Raw genomic sequence first — 20,027 nt, forward strand, 5'->3', positions numbered from 1 at the left:
CACTGACACAAAAAATTCAATGGTCCTTTACATCAAGTGATCTTCAAGTGCATCAGGTAACATGTTAATGCATTACCACCACAAGCTATAAATAAATGTTTTCTTCTTACCTTCCAGCAAACACTACGGAACCTGCTGCTTCTCAGCTGCCCATTAATCCCCTTCAGCCGTATTGTTGCCAAGTAATTGTTGTTTACAAATAATTCTTCCCATTCTTTACTACATAGAACAAACAAGAGAAGAGAACTTTTAAAATTATTATTAAAGACTTAGTTGACTAAGAAGCAATATAACATGAAGTAATTTGGGGTAAACAAAAGGAAGGAAGTTTTAAATGTATATATTTAGCAGTGTGCTATTTCTAAACGCATGGTTGTCTTTTTGGACACATTTCTTCCCTGGATTTAATGAATATGTAGATCACTATAATTATGCCAGCTACTGAAATTCATAATGTCTGTGGAGGCTATTCCATTTCCTCTAAAATGTTGGTACTGCAGTTCAGTGAATAAACAATAAAAATGAATATTAATATAAGCGCATTTGGGCTTCACCCATAGATAAAACAGTACCTATTTAAAAGAATGCTTTATTCCAAAACATGGAACCAAGAAGCATGGTGTTGACTATTACTTCTTCACATAACACATTTGCCTAAATGAAGCTTCTTTTCTTCATAACATCAGGCTGGGCAGTTAAGCATAATAGAAGCTGACTTCCGTTAACTTTTAGTGCTATTTACTATTACAGCCTCTTCTTTCTACATGATCAGTTTCAAAATTTTAACAGGTGCTAGCATTTTTTTTAAAAAAAATTCAAACCCTCACTGTATAAAGTGTTACAGGCAAGCTTGAATACTTTGCAGTACCTACGGCTGACTAGATAAACAACCTAAATATGCCTCCTAGGCACAGGGACTCCAGGGGCCTAACACCTGTGCTTCATTAATGGATAAGTAAATCTACTCTACTGGGAAACAATTGGAAATTAATTGTCCCAAACCATTTAGCGAATTTGAATACAAGAATTAAACTATATTTCCTCTATTTTCCACTGAACTGAATCTCTAGAACACTACCACCCGTCTGAGGATCTAAAGTGAAATAGCCCAAAAATTTCCCTCAGAAACTGAAATGTCAAAGAGAATTTCAGGACTAAAGGAGGGAAGGGTGTGTCATTTACCTGAACAAAGAGAGAGAGAGAGAGAGAGAGAGAGAGAGAGAGAGATTCCTTGGATTGTAGTAGCAAAGGTATGTTGTGGAGAGAAACAGCACTGGCAAGATGTCATCTCATTAGGGAGGGAGTTGCAACATAGAATGTTTGTGTAATAATTATAAAAAATGTGTTTCAGTTGTATTCCTCGGACCGAAGTGTGTTCATTATGGCTAACAGGTTAACATTGTCATCTCTGAAACAGACTATGCTTTTCTGAAAGTTCTTTCATTTGATCAAAATCCCACCTCCTACTTCCCATCTAACAAATGTTCAGGAACAAGTCCAATAAATTCCCCATATTTTCAGAGACTTCTCTTAGAGATTAGTTACAATTTCCTGTGGGTGGGCAAATGGCAAGATAATATTCCAGTCTGACTTTAAATCTGAGCATTGCATCCTTCTTGTCCATAGGGAAAACTTAGGGTTAATTCTGTGATATGGGATTTGTATTCAGTCCTTCAACAGCTTTTTAAGTACATAACTTTCAAGCTCAGGCCCTACCCTGGATAGTCCAGACATGCCCAATCTTGTCAGATCTTGGAAGCTAAGTAGGGTCAGCCTTGGTTAGTATTTGGATGAGGGACATGAAAGGAAAACAAGGGTCATGACATGAAGGCAGAAAGTGGCAAAACCACATCTGAATGTCTCTTGCCTGGCTGCCAGACAATCCTATAATTGTTGGATCTCCTAGCAAGACTACACACATGCCACAAAATAAATAAATGCCTTCCCGACTCAACTACTGGAACATATTCTAGGTAGGGCTGCTTTTGAAAAGTTTTTAAAATATCATAGAATCATAGAATCATAGAGTTGGAAGGGGCCATACAGGCCATCTAGTCCAACCCCCTGCTCAACGCAGGATTAGCCCTAAGTATCCTAAAGCATCCAAGAAAAGTGTGTATCCAACCTTTGCTTGAAGACTGCCAGTGAGGGGGAGCTCACCACCTCCTTAGGCAGCCTATTCCACTACTGAACTACTCTGACTGTGAATTTTTTTTTCCTGATATCTAGCCTATATCGTTGTACTTGAAGTTTAAACCCATTACTGCGTGTCCTCTCCTCTGCAGCCAACATATCAATGGATATCAATGGATTCAAAATGTGGATATCAGGGGTGAGCTACTTTGATCACATTATAGTGATCTCAGCTCACCTTTCATGGATTCCAGTTTGTTTGGCCTAATTTGAAGGGCCAATTTTGGCATTTAATGAGATACCTTATCCAACCCCTATTACTAGTTTGGTGGATTGCCATACAAAATATTTAACAGCAGTTCTAGGTTATGGAATGATCATCTATGAAATAGTATCTGAAAGTTTCTCTTTTGGAGGATGTTTAAAACCTTTAATGGGTTAATTTAGCTGGAGTTGCTATGGAGTTGATACTGTAGGTTTGAGGTATCATTAGAGATTTTCTGATACTTTACAATTGTTCAATCCTTTTTTTTTACTTTTTGCCTTTCAATTGCTAGTTTGTTGTTTGCTGCTCTCTGTGTCCATTTAAATCATTACCCACTGAAGATTGCCTCCAGACCAATTGGCAAATATGGGAGCAGGTCTTCAGTAATGGCTGTCTGGACCATGAAATCCATTTACAAAATCCATGGTTGCATGGCCAGATCACTACATTTTTATATTGACCCTGGAATGATAGAATACACTGCAAAGTGTTCATTTGAATCCTTGGGAAAGTATCTTGCCTTTACCCTAATGCCATCCATTCAAAGAAAGACACAGCTGCCCCTTATGCAGCTCTCCAATAAAAATTAAAGCATCTTTTGACAAAGTACTCATATTTTACAGTTTCTGAGCACAGATATACAAACCACTGATACTCTAAGCCCATAACTGCATTAGCCATAGGGTTGACAATTCATAGGGTGCAGTTTAACATTTTTTGGCAATCTCAGCCATCACTTGATGACAATTCAGCTAGCATGGGACTGACCCTCAGATGGTTCCTTAGCCATAGTAATGATGGGGATCATACTTCTGTTCCACATTCTTCCTCCTCTCCTTCATTCCCACCCCAGGTTGCTGGATCCCATTTTAAAGAAGTAATGACTATCCTCCCATTCTGGGGAACAGACCTACAAACCCATTTTATTCACTCTCTATTGGTGTTATTCCAAATAGTTGTTCTGTAACTATCACAACAATACTCCCAATACTTGTGAAAGCTACATTCATGCTCTTCCTGATTTTCCCATATATAGAAATAAAAGATAATCCCCCAGGGGCAGCAAAAGTGGGGAGGTAAAGACAAAGAAAGCCCCTACCTGAACTTTAAACATTAAGGGCCCATTGTTGTTTATGGGACAACCTATCCTTTAGAGTCCAGAGGCCTAGACTACTGCCTATAGAAAATAACAGCCTTTAAAAATTTTAAACAACAAAGGAGCTACTGATCAGCTGGGGCTGATGAAAAGAACAGGAAGTAAACCTGCCCTTAGAAGGTTAGAGAGAGGTCAAAAGAGAAAAACAGCTGATAATCCAAACAACTTGGTAGCCCATTAGTTGGTAGCCCTTTAAACTTTAAAGAGGACATTATTTACTATGTGCTATAGAAGTGGGCAACCAGATGGCTGGCAGCACTTCACCTCTTTAAATTTTAAAGGGCCATTATTTTCTAGAGACAGTGGACCTGGTGCTCCCTTCGTAAGGACTTGACCCCACTGAAGAGAAGAAATCTTCAGGTAAGTCCAATGTTTCATTCTCTTCCTGAAGGTACTTAAACTGGGCATGGTCAGACAAATAAAGCTGTGGGTGTGAGCCAAGGACAAGAACCAAAGGACAGGGGCCTGTGGAGCAGAACCAGCCCAGGACATATTTGTTTTCTTTTTAAAAACTGTATTGGTTGTCCAAATTAGTTATTAAATTGTAATTTGCTATTTTTCTCTGCAGAGAGAAGGCACCATGATATAGGCCACCCCTGATATAGGCTGATTTATCTAAGTAGAGTCAGTAATTGGAAGGAAGACCTTCAAGAAAGACTCTGAAGAGAAAGCCAGTAGAAACCACCTCCTTGAAAGCCCCTTTCTGTCTTGATTTCACTTTACACAGACATACATTTTTTTCTGAGCCAGTTTGGAAGAATAGTGGCAGAAAAGTGTTCTAATAAACAGATTGATTAACACAGACTATAAAATTATCCTGAGTTTGTATCACAAAGAATACGATGAGGGAAACTGCATACCTTCAAATCATTTCCACTATAATTCATGTAGTCCACTTTCTAGAAAAAAATGGCTTTTGCATAGTATGATGTTTTCAACTCATACTGAAAATTCAGCAGGAATATAAGAGGAATGGATTAGTGATGCCAACCACAGACGCTAAAGCCTGGCCTCAGAAACAGGAAGCGCTTCCGCATTAGGACTGCAGGTGCCAAGATCAACCCGATAAACACTGTTATCTATAATTACTTCATTTTTAGCTTAAATCACAGGTAATGAGGGAACTCAGTCTCGAAAAGGCAATTAAGAACTGTACACAGTCTTTCTGCTTTCTGTATAATTTTTTATCCTTTTTTTCACTTCTTAGAGAAAAAATATTTTATAACATCCAAATGATCACTAGTTACAAACAGTTCTGTAGAGCGTTTTTGTTTTGTTTTGTGGGGAAGGGAGGACATATTTCTCATTCATATTAGAAAAGTAATCAACCAGCAAGGATAAATTTATCTAGCAAAATCACAATATGATACCTAGTGCAAGCATTTCACAATTATTTCCTGATTAAGTGGTATTAAGTGGTGACTTCATGATGGTGGAAACTTGATAGATAGAAATGATCAAGCAATAAGAAGTTACTTACTATTTATATAATTTATTATTTGATTATTTATATGCTGCTTCTCTCTGGAGGCAGGTTTATATCAATAGATGAAATCATCAAGCAGATTAAAGAAATCCTAAAAATTTATAGCAACCAAACAACCCCCACCCCCCTCCCTACCAACCCGGCCCTCTTCAGTCTGGCGTGTTTGCCAGGTGCATAGGTCCGGCCTGAAAAAGCCCCAAAGTAGGGGGGGGGGGCTGAGAAGAGAATAAGGAAGGCCTCATGATATTAAGCTGCCATGGACTCAATCACAGGCCTGGTGGCAGAGTGTTGTCTTACAGGCCCTGCGGAACAATGTCAGCTCAGTCAGGGCCCTGAACTCAGATGGCAACTCAAAAAAGTCCCTATAGCTGGTTGAGGCTAGGTAGAGGTCTTCGGGAACAGGAATCACCAATAAATTATGACTTGATAAACAAAGTGCTCTCCAGGGGGCATATTGAGACAGGTATCATAGAATCACAGAGCTGGAAGGTACCTCCAGGGTTATCTAGTCTAACCCCCTACAGCAACGGTTCTCAACCCTGGGATCCTGACACCTAGTGGTGTTGCCTGGCCCCTTCTACAGAGTCATAAGGTTGGTGGCTGCAGTGGTGGTGGTGGCTGATGGCAGTAGCAGGCGGGGGCGGCAGCGACAGGTGGCAGGGGATGGTGGCAGTTACCACGAGCAGTGTAGCCATAGCAATAGGCGCCTTCACACTGCCTCGATTGTTCTGCGCCTGTGCGCCTGCCCCTTCACGCCTGCACACGCTGCCCCTGCATGTGCGAGCACTGCCCCCACCCCTACCACAGTTGGGCTCGTGGCCAGAAGGAGGTTGAGAACCACTGCCCTACAGAATGCAGGAAATGGCCACAGGAGTCAAGCACCTACACAATATCTTCTGTTCAACCACATACAACCTGCCTAAGTTCACAGAATTAGCATTTCTGCCACATGGCTATCTAGCCACTGCTTAAAAACTTCCAAAGAAGAAGAACCTACCACCTCCCGAGGAAGCCTGTTCCACTGAGGAACCGCTCTGTCTTCTGTATGTCTATCCAAAAATTCTTTTGGATTAATTTAATATTAAATACATGTGCACACCTGGAAATTTGGGATTTAATTTCATCCCTCTAGTTCTGGTCTGACTCTCTGGGGCAACAGAAAACAACTCTGTACCATCCTTTATGTCAGTGGTCCCCAACCTTTTTATCACCGGGGACCATGCTTGACAATTTTACTGAGGCCGGGGGGGGGGGGGATAGTCTTTTGCCAAGGGACATTGCCCCTGCCTGAGCCCCCGCTCCACTTGCTTTCTCGCCGATGCCCGACATCCCACTGTCTGCTGGGGGGCATTGCTAGCAGTAGCTGTGCAGTGCCATGCTGAGGGGGAGCCCCAGCCATGGTGGCCGCTGGAGATCACCAAAAGTGAGCCCGCGGCAGAGTGGCAGGACAGCCCCAGAGGGAGCAGCTGGGGAGGAGGACCAGAAAGAGCCACGGCCCAGTACCGACTGATCCATGAGCCGGTACTGGTCTCCAGACCGGGGGTTGGGGACCACTGCTTTATGTGATAGCCCTTTAAGTACTTGAAGATGACTATCATATCACCTCTTAGTCATCTTCTCTCCAGGCTAAACGGACCAAGATCCCTCAACTTTTCCTTACCATTTTTACCTGATTTTCATTTTTTCTCCTCTGGGCATGTTTCCAGTTTGTCTACATCCTTCTTCAGCTGTGGTGCCCAAAACTGAACCCGGTACTCTAAGTGAGATCTAACCAGAGTGGATTAAATTGGTACCATCACTTTGCATGATCTGAACACTGTATTCCTTTTGATACAGCCCTGAATCCCATTTGCCTTTTTAGCCACCAAGTCACATCCTCCATGGGGTCCTCAGAAGGATTTGTGCAGCTGAATTTTATACCAGCTGCACATTCCAGGTTAGGACCAAGGGAGGTGACTATTGTATGGCTCACTATGGTAAGGTCTTCCGGGGCCACATAGGGCCCTAATAGCTTTACCTGGTGTAGATGGTAAAACGCCTGATGTAATCTGGACTTCTATGTAGAGGGAGGAATCAAAGATCACCCCAAAATTCCTGACGCTGTCTGAAGTTTTCAGTTGCATTCCATCTAGGCAGGGGAGGCAAGGTTCCTTGCCTGGCCTAGCCACAGAACCTCAATCTTTGAAGGATTAAAGGTCAGGCAGCTCGGTTGGAGCCACCCAGTCACAACCTCCAGACATCTGGCCAGTGAAATTAGGTTTGTTGGCTGTCCATCAATAAAAACAGGTGGTTGTCATCCTCATACTGGTTCTACCCCAAGCTAAACCCTCAGACCAGCTGTCCAAAAGGCTGCATGTAGATGTTAAATGGCATTGGGGAGAGAATCATGACCTGAGGCACTCCACATGGAAGTGAGCAGTGGTGAAACTGTCCTTCCCAAACAGCCACCCTCTATCTGTGTTAGCCCCCTTAATTTGTTTGGATATGTACCACTTAGGGTGGGTGGTCACTGTCGAGAACAAACTACAATTGTCTGGATTTTCTCTCTTAGCAATCTTCCATGTTGGGCCCTAGGAAGCCAAAGAAATAATAAAACAACACATTTTGGATATATCCCTCCAAACTGATAGAGCTTAGGCATACACCTATCAGCGATGCAGAACTACACTTGAAGCTCTGAGCCAGCAAACTATATAACAGAATTCCCCCAATACAGCAGTGTCTTTACTTTGGCCCAATAATCTTTTGCCTAAGTTGTGTGCTAAGGTTCTATTTGTAAGGAAGCGGATAATTCAATCCACCAATACTTAGCAAGTATACCAAAGTTTTAAACATTTTAAACATTTCTTTTAATGTTTATGCTTATACATTCAGTATGCTTGACACAGATTACCCTTCCTTATCTCACACCAGGTAGGTGAGGCTGAGGGACTCTGAAAGAACAATGACTGGCCCAAGGTCTCCCAGCTGGCTGCATGTGGAGGAGTGGGGAATCAAACCTGGCTCTCCAGATGCGAGGCTGCTTCTCTTAACCACTATACCAAGCTGGCTCTCATGAAGCTTGCTAGGCGACCTTGGGCCAATTGTATTCTCAGCATAACCTACTTCAAAGGGCTGTTCTGAGGATAAAAAAGGGAGGGAGAAACAGGCATACCACTCTTGAGTTCTATGGAGGATATAAATATATCAGATTTTTTTCTTTTTTCTGAAAAGCCAATTATTGCCAATTTCTGCCAAATTCAAGCTGCCATCACCACTGTTCGTTGTCATCATCATCATTACATTTCTATACCGACCTCCCAATATGGCTCAGGGTGGTATACATTGTAGAAAAGCATAGGGGAATTGAAATTACTTTTAACATAACAATGCCCATAATCTGACTGGCACAGTTTAGCATACCCTTACAATAGGAAGATGCCCAGATGGTTTGGTCACCCTTGCCAGGCCTTGGTTCGTACTCCAACAGCAGCAGCAAAAGTCACTGCTTGCATTACAGCAGCTAAAACCAATTTATAGTGTGCATCAACCTGGAAGAACTGCCAAATGTTGCTAATGTCAAAATGTCTGCATATACTTTAGGAAATAAAACTTTTCTTCGTCTTCCTGGAAAGGTTGTAGCGTAGAGAGGGTGAGGAAGAGACAGCGGGGGGGGGGGGAATGGGGGAGAAAAGATAAATTTCATAGGTCGCATAAATTATTAACATTTGTTTGAACTGAGACATGTGAAAAGTATTGTTAGCTGAACTACAAATACATTGAACCATATTAACTACAGAGTTTCCCCTCCCCTGAAAGTCTGAAAAAGAAGAAAGAATTCTAGCAATGTGTTGTGTATTACAAGATTCTTTCAGTGATAATCCTATTCTATGCAATGGCTTAGAGCAGGGTTAGTCAAACTGCGGCCCTCCAGATGTCCATGGACTACAATTCCCATGAGCACCTGCCAGTGCTTGCTGGCAGGGGCTCATGGGAACTGTAGTCCATGGACATCTGGAGGGCCGCAGTTTGACTACCCCTCACTTAGAGTCTTGGGAACAGCAACTGCTCATCTGTAGATTCCTAAACTGCTAAACTTGCCCGATAACATGCTCATGGTTTTGCAGCAGATGTTCTTGCTTTTCGGGCACTAAGAAATGTATGGACCAGTTTCGCTCTCTAAAGATTAAGTGCCAGCATGATTAAGAGCTGAAAATGTGCACTTCAACACCAGCAGAAGTGTTTACATTCCGAGTTTAAATTAATCTCAGTAGCTCACGTTTAGTTCATTATTTAGACCTGCTGTGTCTAAGAACTTTTAATAAATATTTTAATTCACACCCACTTTAGTAATGAGGAACTTTTAGTATGCGTGTGATTACAGAATTCATTATAACATTTAAAGCCCATGACAAAGAGCTTAATAAAAAACACATATTTTTAAGAAGCTACTAAAGGAGTAGTAGAGTTCTTCACAATCTGTGCAAGGGTTCAGAAATTTAAGAAACATTACTTAGATTATGATGCTTCTAGTTCGGGAATAAGGGTCCATTCTGCAAATGTTGGATAATGCACTTTCAATGCACTTTAGAAGTAGATAATCATGTTCTGCACAGGAAAATCCAGCTGCAAAAGCACTTTGAAAGTGCGTTATCCAATGTGTGCAGGAGACAGATATTTTCTTTCCTGCTCCATTCCTTCCTTGCAAATGTTGCTCCCAGAGACTCCCAGGAAAGAACAGCTATAATTTTCCTGCATGAATAGAAGGATCAATTCTATTCCATAATGGCTGGTCCTAGAATGAAGACTGTTTTGGGATCAAGATAATCAGTGCAATGGATCACTTCCTGTGTTCACACCCTCTGATTCACTGCTGGGGTCTCTGGAAGCATAGTATATACTTTCAGCATTTAAAGTCAGACAGTTTGTTACATTAAACTCAGTATTGTCTTCTCGGACTGGCAGTAGTTCTCAAGCTGTGAACTGCTACTTAAAGATATTCTACCTCGGTGACCTTGGGCTCGCCACGGCACTGATAAAACTATTTTGACCAAGCAGTGATATCAGGGCTCTCTCAGCCTCACCCCGCTCACAGGGTGTCTGTTGTGGGGAGAAGAAAGGGAGGGCGACTGTAAGCCGCTTTGAGCTGCCTTCGGGTAGAGAAAAGCGGCATATAAGAACCAACTCTTCTTCTTCTACCTCAAAATGCCAGCGACTGAACCTCCAGGTGGGGAATAGGTAGGTAAACTTTACAGATGGCTGAAAACCCCAGGAGGTCTTCTCCCAGTGTGCAAGCCCATTACTATGATATAGTCAGTTTAGATCATTTTTTGATCTCATTCTGATGGGTAGCCTAGTCAGTTTACTGTGCTGTATTATGCCTTTTGTTTCACAGTTATTGCCTTACGGTTTATATCTTGGTACATAAAATTTTGGCCTTAATTTCATATCATGTTATCTGTACTGTTTTTTATTCCAGTTTCATGTCAACTGCCCTGAGCCTCAGGGGAGTGCAGTATATTAAACAAACAAACAACTGTTCTTTCTCCCACTGCATCTTAGTAATGACCCCCCCAAAAAACCAAAACATGTAGACAGTGTGTCCATATTTCTGATGAAATCTGAATGTTCCTTAATCTTTCTAGAAAATTATTTAAAATGTTGTCCCTAAAAGCAATCTAAATATAGGAAGGAAAGCTTTTTTCAGCACATGATAACCAAGAGCTGTATATAATTTCAATATTATCTAAGTTATCAACTTAGACTACCTACATTTTCTTCTATGATTCCAAGTCTATCAAGTCTAGTGCTGGATGGTAATCAGGCCCATGCACCATTTCTTTGGGCTCACAGGTTTGTAACACATATGCATGTAATCCTCCCTCCAAAAATTAAGTAAGCAAAGTTTTACACTTTTAAACAGACGTTCAAAAACATACTTCAATATATCATATATAAATTATAAGAACCATTAATTTTTTCATCAAAAATTGAATGCCCCACAACAAACTGAAGGCCTAACTTCATTAATAATCCCCTAAAAGCATTGTGAGGTCATTAGTCTATACTGAAGAAGAAGAGTGAAACAAAAGTTTAAAATGCTCACCTTCACTTTTATTTCATAGGTCACTGTTATATCTTCTAATAAGATAATTAAAAACATGCAAGCAGCTGGTACTGCGGCTAAACAGATTAATGTAATAGTCTGTAGTCATATGTGCTGGCAAGAGGTTCACCTCTTTGGCGAGGAGAAGGTCAGCTGCCCTTGGGAAGGAGAGGAAGACAATATTTCCACTTTCTAGAGTATCCACATTACAAATGCTAAGGACAGAGTCCTTGATTCATTGGCCAAAAACATTGCCCTCTTGAATGTCAGCAAAAAACTATATTTCATCCGATTCTTCCTGAATTATCAACTACTATGTATTCAAACAAATCTACAGCAATACTTCAGTAGAGATTCAGAAAATTTTGGTGGCAGTGGTAAATCAAATAGAATATAAGATCACAAGCCAAGACACTAGTCTCACAGCAACCTACTGAGAATTTTAAAATATCAGCAAGAACACTTCTAAATGCCATATACATGTAACACAAGGCTGACATTTGTGAAAGTTCATGAAAATGAATTACTTATAACTCAGGAACATTAACAGGACAACATACACCAAATGAACAGAGTTCATGCAACAGGATACAAACTGTTAGTACAGATGCACAGTTTTTCTAATTTTATTTTATTTTCCCCATACAGGTAATCTTATCGACCTAGCCAAACTATCACAAGACAAGAAGTGGAGAGTGTTTAACAGGATGGCAGGGTAATGGCTGAAGTATCACAGTGGGGGGAGCCCTGAAACTTAACAGCTTGACATCTGTAGGTCAGCTGTTAAGTTTAAATGGCCAGCAGCCATTTAAACCCTCCCTTTTGCTTCTCCCACTGCTGGAACTGCCCTCCCCTACAACCCAGCCGATTTCATAGAGTTCTTTCCACATAATCAATTGTCAGGTAGGCATTTAAATGGATCTTGATCTTTTTAAATGCCAGGGGAACTGGACATATTCTGCTTTAATAAATATTTTCTAAATCCCAATGAAGTTGGGTGTCAGGGATATCAGGAATTAGCAATATACTCATTAGTAGTAGTAGTAACTGGTCTTAAACACTATGCAGGTCACACTCTTGTTTCCCAAATGATGTTGGGCGTCAGGGATATCAGGAAATAGCAATATACTCAGTAGTAGTAGTGGTAACTGGTCTTAAACACTATGCAGGTCACACTCTTGTTTCAGACAGGAGAAATGTGATCTGAAAGTAAAGAAACTGATGGGCATCATGGTCACATCATGATCTGCTTGGGTTTAGTCTTACAGGGATACTCTGTAGCACTCGGGGAATCTAGTAAGATGATCTGCCCCTGATGTTAGAATGATTTGAAAGGCTTTCTAAAAAGTTCTAGGAGGCTTTCATGTTGATATGGTTGATTTTCCTGTCAAGGCCCTTGCTGATATCTGGAAAGACAGCTGACAGTATTTCTCCAAAGGCCAATTCTCAAGTGTTAGATCTACCTTTCTCAACTTCTTTACTATTGATAAAACCCTGAAACATTCCTCAAGAATCAAGAATGCCAGAACTAGCAATTTTGTGCAGAATATGGTTGGGAAGAATAGCTGTGAATGGCGGGAAAACCCATCCAAGATGTTCTCCCCTCAGAAGGAAAACCCCAAACTGCAGGCCCACTTTAATCTCCTGCATCAAGTGGCTATGATGCCAATAGGAAGGGATCCCTGACATAGCTCAGGCCATGCTGGGACAAAAAACCCTTCCGGGGGTGACAGCCTTGCAGGTAAAAATTAGATGCCCCCAAAGCACCTGCAATTCCTGAAAAGTGCATTTCTTTTTGGTCAGCATGAAGCTGATGCGCTTGTACAGGGACTGAACTTTATCCACTGGAAGGTGAGCAATCTGCTACTGAATCAATCTTGATACCCAAGTAATTGATGGAGGAAGCGAGAACCTCTGTTGTTTCTGGTGCAGTGTTGCCAGGCCCACAAAAAGAAAGTCATCCAAAAAATGGGTGATAAATGGGCACCTTGGCCCATCCTTGACTACCCATTCCAGGAAAGTAATAAAGGCTTCAAATGAGGCATAGGCAATAGAGAAATCCATGGGCATTGCCCTGTACATGTACCATATTACCCCAAATTTGAAATGCAGCAGACAAAAGTCTTCTGGGTGGACAGGCAATAAGCAAAAAACAGATCTGATATCACATTGAACCATTAAAGTGCCTGGACCACAGGTCCTGCTAAACGCAACTGACTGATCAAATGAAGCATATTTGATGGCACAAACTTGGGGGCTATGAATTATTTACCGAGTTGCCCTTGGGGTGGATTGGGCAGAAGATGGTGGATTAGGCAGAATTCCGCAGGTGTTTTCTTGGTAACCATTTCCTATGGGGAAACCTGTATGCCAGAGATAGCAGTAGCCTGGAAAGGATCCATAATATCCTGCCACCTGCATCTTTTTTAGCCAATTTGTTGTGGACCATCTCAGGCATTGTAGATTGCAAGTTATTACAAGACATGGCCACCTGCACCCCTGCCAAAGGGATGAGGAAGCCATTAGAAAAACCTGCTTTGAGATAGTTGGCTGCAGACTATTAGGGTACATGGGAGGGGGGGCAAGGCAAATGAACAAACTGGGGTGGGAGCAAGGGAAGACCCATCCTTTATGCAAATGGGCAGGAGTGGTCGTGGGCTTCCTGCTGCCCTTTCCCTCTGCCGCACTGTCTAGAAATGTCCACCCTGGGTTCATGTTGATGCCTGACATGGGAAACCCGCAGCCAGCAAGGCCAGTCCAGAGCAAGACCCCGTGCCAGCAGCCACAGCTGAGGCCGTAACCAAAGCAGTCACCTCCTTGCCGATGCTCGGATCATGTGACTAAATCCTCTGGGAGCCATGGGGGTGCACAGAGCCTTACCTCCCCATGTCCCCTGAAACAGCAGCCCTCCCAGCAGCACCACACTTTTCACCCCCCAAAGTCCTCTTAGAAACTGGAGCTATACTAAATGAAGCAGCAAAGCAGTGGATCAATGATCAGCTTAACCCCAGCCGGAACTGGGGCTTCAAGTGGTGGTGGTGATGCAATGAAAGGAAGCACACACAGTAAGGTAGCAAATTCCAGTAGCAAGCAATCAGCTAAAAAACTCTGGCCGCAAGCAAAGAGAGGCTGGCTCCAGGAGCGGGCCCTCCTTTTAACCTTGCTGTGCTGCCAGCCATGCCAGCACACGCTAGCAACTTCACTCCTCGAAAGCCACATGAGATGACCTGCACACTTCCCTTTGTTTCTCTGGAATTCTCACCCCCCCCTCCAAGTGACGATAACCACATGCCAAGTACAGCCGCAATCATATTTAGCAACAATGAACAAGTATATGACAATGATCACCGTACACTTGGAAAAATTAATCTTGTCTTACAGTATAAAAAGACTCAAAAATGGACTCAAGCAATAGTCCAATAACTGTATTAATTTCTAGATTCAAATGGTAACTGTGTTGGTCTGAAGTAGCACAACAAAATTAGAGTCCAATAGCATCTTTAAGATTTATTCAAGGCGTGAGCTTTCGAGTACATGCAGTCTTCCTCAGATGGCTGTTCATTAGTCCGAGGAAGACTGCATGTACTCGAAAGCTCACACCTTGAATAAATCTTTGTTGGTCTTAAAGGTGCCATTGGACTCTAATTTTGTTGTATTTCCTGTATTTCCTGACCTGGTTTAAATATCTGACAATAAATTTAGATGGAATATTTTCACTGTAGAATCATAGAAGGGCTTCCTGGGTCATCTAGTCCAACCCCCTACACTATGCAGGACACTCACAACCCTATCGCTCATCCACTGTAACCTGCCACCCCCTTGAACCTTCACAGAATCAGCCTCCCTGTCAGATGGCTATCTAGCCTGTTTAAAAATCTCCAAAGATGGAGAACCCACCACTTCCTGAGGAAGCCTGTTCCACTGAGAAACTACTCTAACTGTCAAGAACTTCTGGATGTTTAGATGGAACTTCTTTTGCATTCATTTCATCCCATTGGTTCTGGTCTGTCCCTCTGGAGCAAGAAAGAACAACTCTGCACCATCCTCTACATGGCAGTCTTTTAAATACTTGAAGATGGTTATCAGATCCCCTCTCAATCGTCTCCTCTCCAGGCTAAACAGACCAAGCTCCCCCAACCTTTCCTCACACGTCTTGCTCTCCAAACCCCTCTCCATCTTTGTTGGCCTCCTCTGGACACGCTCCAGTTTGTCTACATCCCTCTTAAACTGGGGTGCCCCAAACTGAACACAGTACTCTGAATCAGAGGCTGAATCAGAACAGAGTAAAGTGGTACCATCCCCCCTGTGATCTGGACATGATACTTCTTTTGATATAGTCCAAAATCCCATTTGCCTTTTTAGCCACCGAGTCACACTGCTGATTCATGTTCAATGTATGGTCCACTAAGACTTCTAGATCCTTTTTACACATACTACTGCCAAGAAAAGTCTCCTTCATCCTATATTGGTGTAAATGTTTTTTCCTACCTAAATGCAAAACTGGGCTTTACATTTGTCCTTATTGAATTTAATTTTATTTAGTTTAGCCCAGTTTTTGAGCTATCAAGATCATCCTGTATTCTGATTTGGTCTCCTGCTGTGTTTGCTACCCCTCCCAGTTTAGTATCATCTGCAAATTTAATAAGTACCCCTTCTAATCCCTGTGAGGATATGTTTAAATCAGATATTAGTAGCCTTGGTTTCAAATAATTGTGAGTTGGAATTTTTGCCATTGCAGCCTCTAATAAGTGTAGTAACATTGCAGAAGAATATTGTTAAGAAGACAGTGACATGATCCAACTTATTCCTACATTCTGTCTATTTTGCTGAATCACGATGATATGTATTAAGTGAGAATTTCTCAGTGGAACAGGCTTCCCCGGGAGGTGGTGGGTTCTCCATCTTTGGAAATTTTTAAACACAGGCTAGATAGCCATCTGACGGAGAGGCTGATTCTGTGAAGGCAAAGGGGTGGCAGGTTACAGTAGATGAGTGATTGGGATGTGAGTGTCCTGCATAGTGCAGGGGGCTGGACTAGATGACTTATGAGGTCCCTTCCAACTCTATTATTCTATGATTCTATGATTGGGGGATAGCAGTTGTGGTTCCATTCTACAAGAAATTATCACTTGAATTATAGACCTATGAGTCTTTTAAATATTATAAGTAAATTATATGCCAGGCATCTCCTTGACAAACCTGCCACCTGTCTAGATCAGAAGGTGTTGGTAAAAGAACAGGTAGGCTTTAGAGAAGGCAGATCTACATTAGAACATTGCCTGACCCTCCAACACCTAATTGAGAAGTATAGTGCCAAGGGCTCATGTTTCATCATCAGATCCCAGTTGTAGAGAAAATTGGAAGCATGGTTTATCAACGAGAGGCTCCTTTTTCTCTTTCATGCCCTCCATAGTCAGACTGCAATAAGAGTAAGATGTAGCAGAAATGGGCACCTTACCTATTCAATTAACACCTATAAAGGGGTAAGACAGGGCTGCATGTTGGCCCCAATGCTCTTATACATCAATAATATGGTAAGTTATCTAAGCTCGATAAGACACGCATGCCCCAAGACAGGTTGTGTGCAGCTGCATCCGAATCAGCTGCTCCAGGCGGTGAGGCGCTGGCTGCGGCGGCCTGGAGCGGCCGATTCGGACGCAGCTGCACACAACCCTACCCAAGACTCTCAAAACATCCTAGCCCTTCTTTATGCAGAAGGCTTAGTACTCCTGGCCAGAACACCAGTTGGTCTCAAAAGGGCATTGAGTAGACTTGTGGAATACTGTGAGAAAGAATAATTAGAAATCAACTATTAGAAAACAAAAGTAATGGCTTTCGGCAAATACTTCAGAAACAAGGCATGGCCTATAGATGGGAGGAAAAGTAGAACAGGTTAAGACTTTCAAATACTTGGGGGTGACCTTTCAGTCCTTTGAATCCAGTCTAGAACACTGTAGACAAGTTGCTACCCTGGGGGAGTGATCCTCACTCAATATAGTAAAAGTTTTCCGATCAAAGGGAGTCCATTATGTTCCAACCGCTCTTAAGTTTTTTCAGGCAAAAACAATTACACAGATGTTGTATGGATTCCTCTGCTTCGGGCAACTCCTTGTTAGAGTGCATACAGTCTAAGTTTCTTCGAGCTGTATTACAAGTCTCTAAATGTATCTCTAACTCTATGATACGCCTGGAAACTGGCATTCAGAAGATTGACGCCAGAATTGGCTTTTATTTATTATATATGATGATTTGGCTCAAGGCTCACTATTCCCCAAATGGTCTGCTACCTTTAATTATTCAATTTAAAATCTAGATAGAAGCAGCAGACAGAAGGAATCTTAAACCTTGGATTATTTACACAAGCTATATTGGAGCTGGACGATGACCAAGCAAAGCAAGTCATTAAAGAAAGGATCAATGACACAGAGTGCCAACTAGACCTGTCAAGTTCGCCTAAGTTCATGCTCCCCCCTGAAAACAGATATATTCAGAAACCGGCAGGGCATCTAACCTTTCTGGAGATTAAGAACCACAGAAGGGCATTTACTCTTGCGAGGTGCTCTGCTTTACTTTGCTTGAGGCGTGCTATAAAAATACTTCAAAATCAGAGAGAATCTGTCTATGTGGAGGCGGGGAATTGGAGACCATAGGGCATGTCCTCTTCAGATGCTCACTTTATATGCAAATACAAAATAAAATCATGCCCCTCTCTCTTGCCTCAGATTCCCAGGGTCTCTGATGAAGGGAAAATTAAGAGCCTCCTTTCCAGAGGAAATACTGAGGTCACCAAATAAATAGCTAAATACTGTGCCATAGCATGCAAATTATGGCAAAACTGTGCTATTGGAAATTTGCCTTAAATAATCTTGCTGTGTTTTTATAGTTTTATGACCTTTTAAATGTTTGATTTTAAGTGTTTTTATTGTTGGACTGTTGTTGTACACTGCCATGATTTGTTGGTTTATGAGTTTTGTAGCTGGGTTGGAGCTGTATTTTAATAAATCAGGGTGGCTTTGATGAGGCTATATTAGGAATGAGCATTGTTGGGAGTGGGGACAGGTGCTATGCTCCCTCCCCTGCTCGATGGTGGTTGTGTTAGAAGCTGGATCCTTTGGGGGCTGAGCCCATCCCTTTAGCTGGGCTCTGCCTACTTCAAAAGCCTCCTTATGAGGCTGCTTATATGCAACAATGACTTCTCAGTGGGGAGAAAGCTGCTGCATATGGCAAGGTGGCCAAGGAGAACCCCAACTAAGGCTGACACCTGTGGGTGTCTCCTTAGCTTCACCTTCCTGGCAGACCGGCTTGCCTGATGGAGAAGGTGAACTTTACAGAAGTGTTGCTCAGATCCAGCAGGTGGTTCTCCTGGTGGGTTATCCTTTCCAAAGGACTGCGGTCTGCTGGCAGCAGGATGGGGAGGAGCAATTTGGTGGATCCTCCCCATACATTTGGTTTTCCTACATTCATTTGTATATCAATAAAAACTTTGGCCTCAATCATGCCAAACTAAATTTATATATGTCTGTGTATCCTTTGTGTGCTGGTAGTGTCCCACCCCTACTCAGAAAAACTCAAAAAATACTCACCTATATGAAAGAAAAGTTCCATCAGCATCTGAACTGTGATGAATACTTCCATTTTCATTTGACACATCTAAGAAGACAAACAAGACCACATAGTTGGGTTTAGTAAAAAAAAAACCAGGATGTAAAATATTAGACTTTTACACTATGTCATGTAGCATACAATTTCCTTGATCCACTAAATGCAATCTGAGTTTGGAAGCATATTTTACGGCAAAGTTCAGTTTACTGAATGTGAAAAAACCTACTGAAGGGAAAGTAGAAAATTTAGCAATCTAGAAACTTGTCTTTAACCGCCATGTTTCCAATGCCATATGCTTTAACTGCCATGTTTCCAATGTGTTACAAAGCCTGGGCACTAGACACCGTAAAACTTTATGTACAAAAGTAATCTTCTAGTGTTCTTTGGTTCTCTGGGTTGGGGCCAACTGGAAAGATGTATTTTGAGCCTTATTTGATGTTTTTGATTATAGTATCTTAATATGCTAAACAAAATTGATGCTAGTAGTAGACTTCTAAATCTGAACTATGGGAAGTTCATTTCTTCTATAGGCACGTTTACACATGCATGTCCATCATTTGATGAATACAAAATTTTGGTAATTTGCGTGTATAAGCAAGATACAGACAACACATCAAATAGAGGATTTTTATTTTGCTGCCTATCTTCTCGGCCACATATTTTTCAGTGAAGTCTGCTTTTAGCTTATCAAGTTCTGTACACATGAGCTAGACAAAGATCTCTTAGATCTTGTAATTCGCTGCAAGCCAGCTATGCTGGGAGCAGTGGAATATAAATGTAATAATACATAAAATAAATAAAAATGGGGCCAACAAACGAAGGACATCCCCCCCCCCCCCGGGAGTCAGGAAGTGTACATCACTCTCTTCCAATATCTCTGTTATTAGTAAGGGGAGGGGTGGGGATTTTTTTGCCATGATGTTGGTATTTTAAAGTCTTAATGGGGGTTATAAATGGTTTTAATGGGGTTGAGACTACTGTGGCCCGCCTTGAGCCTATAGGGAGAGGCAGGAAATAAATCGAATAATAATATAATAATAATAATAAAAGGCAAGGATTTTTATTGAGAGATTTTTGTGCTACTAAAACAAAAGTCACAAGTTTGAAACGTTAGATGCTCATAAACATTTCCCTTTCAAATCTGTACTGTAAAGAATTGTACAGTACTGAATCTTACCTCCACTCAATAAGAAACCAGATTGTCATTGTGTGCCAAGAATACAATGGCCAATACCCACATATGTGAATGGAGAAATCTGGTCCAGAAACAGAACTTGGCAGTGTAATAGTCTCTGTTAAA

General features: G+C 41.7%; 1 protein-coding gene across 5 annotated transcripts in view; it reads right to left on the minus strand.

The window, feature by feature from the left end:
* The window catches only part of TBC1D5 (TBC1 domain family member 5), a 297,140-nt gene that overhangs the window by 146,846 nt on the left and 130,267 nt on the right, over positions 1 to 20,027 (minus strand). For all 5 annotated transcript variants that reach the window (XM_077303028.1, XM_077303029.1, XM_077303026.1 and 2 more), the window contains 2 exons: positions 18,709 to 18,775; positions 111 to 219 (listed from right to left, as the gene is read on the minus strand). Coding sequence is in view for 3 of the 5 variants with exons in the window: in XM_077303026.1 (XP_077159141.1) it covers positions 111 to 219; positions 18,709 to 18,775 (176 nt within the window). In the remaining 2 variants the exon portion in view is untranslated. The remainder of the gene's footprint in view (positions 1 to 110; positions 220 to 18,708; positions 18,776 to 20,027) is intronic.

Source organism: Paroedura picta, chromosome 11 (assembly GCF_049243985.1).
Source record: "Paroedura picta isolate Pp20150507F chromosome 11, Ppicta_v3.0, whole genome shotgun sequence".
Lineage (NCBI taxonomy): Eukaryota > Metazoa > Chordata > Lepidosauria > Squamata > Gekkonidae > Paroedura > Paroedura picta.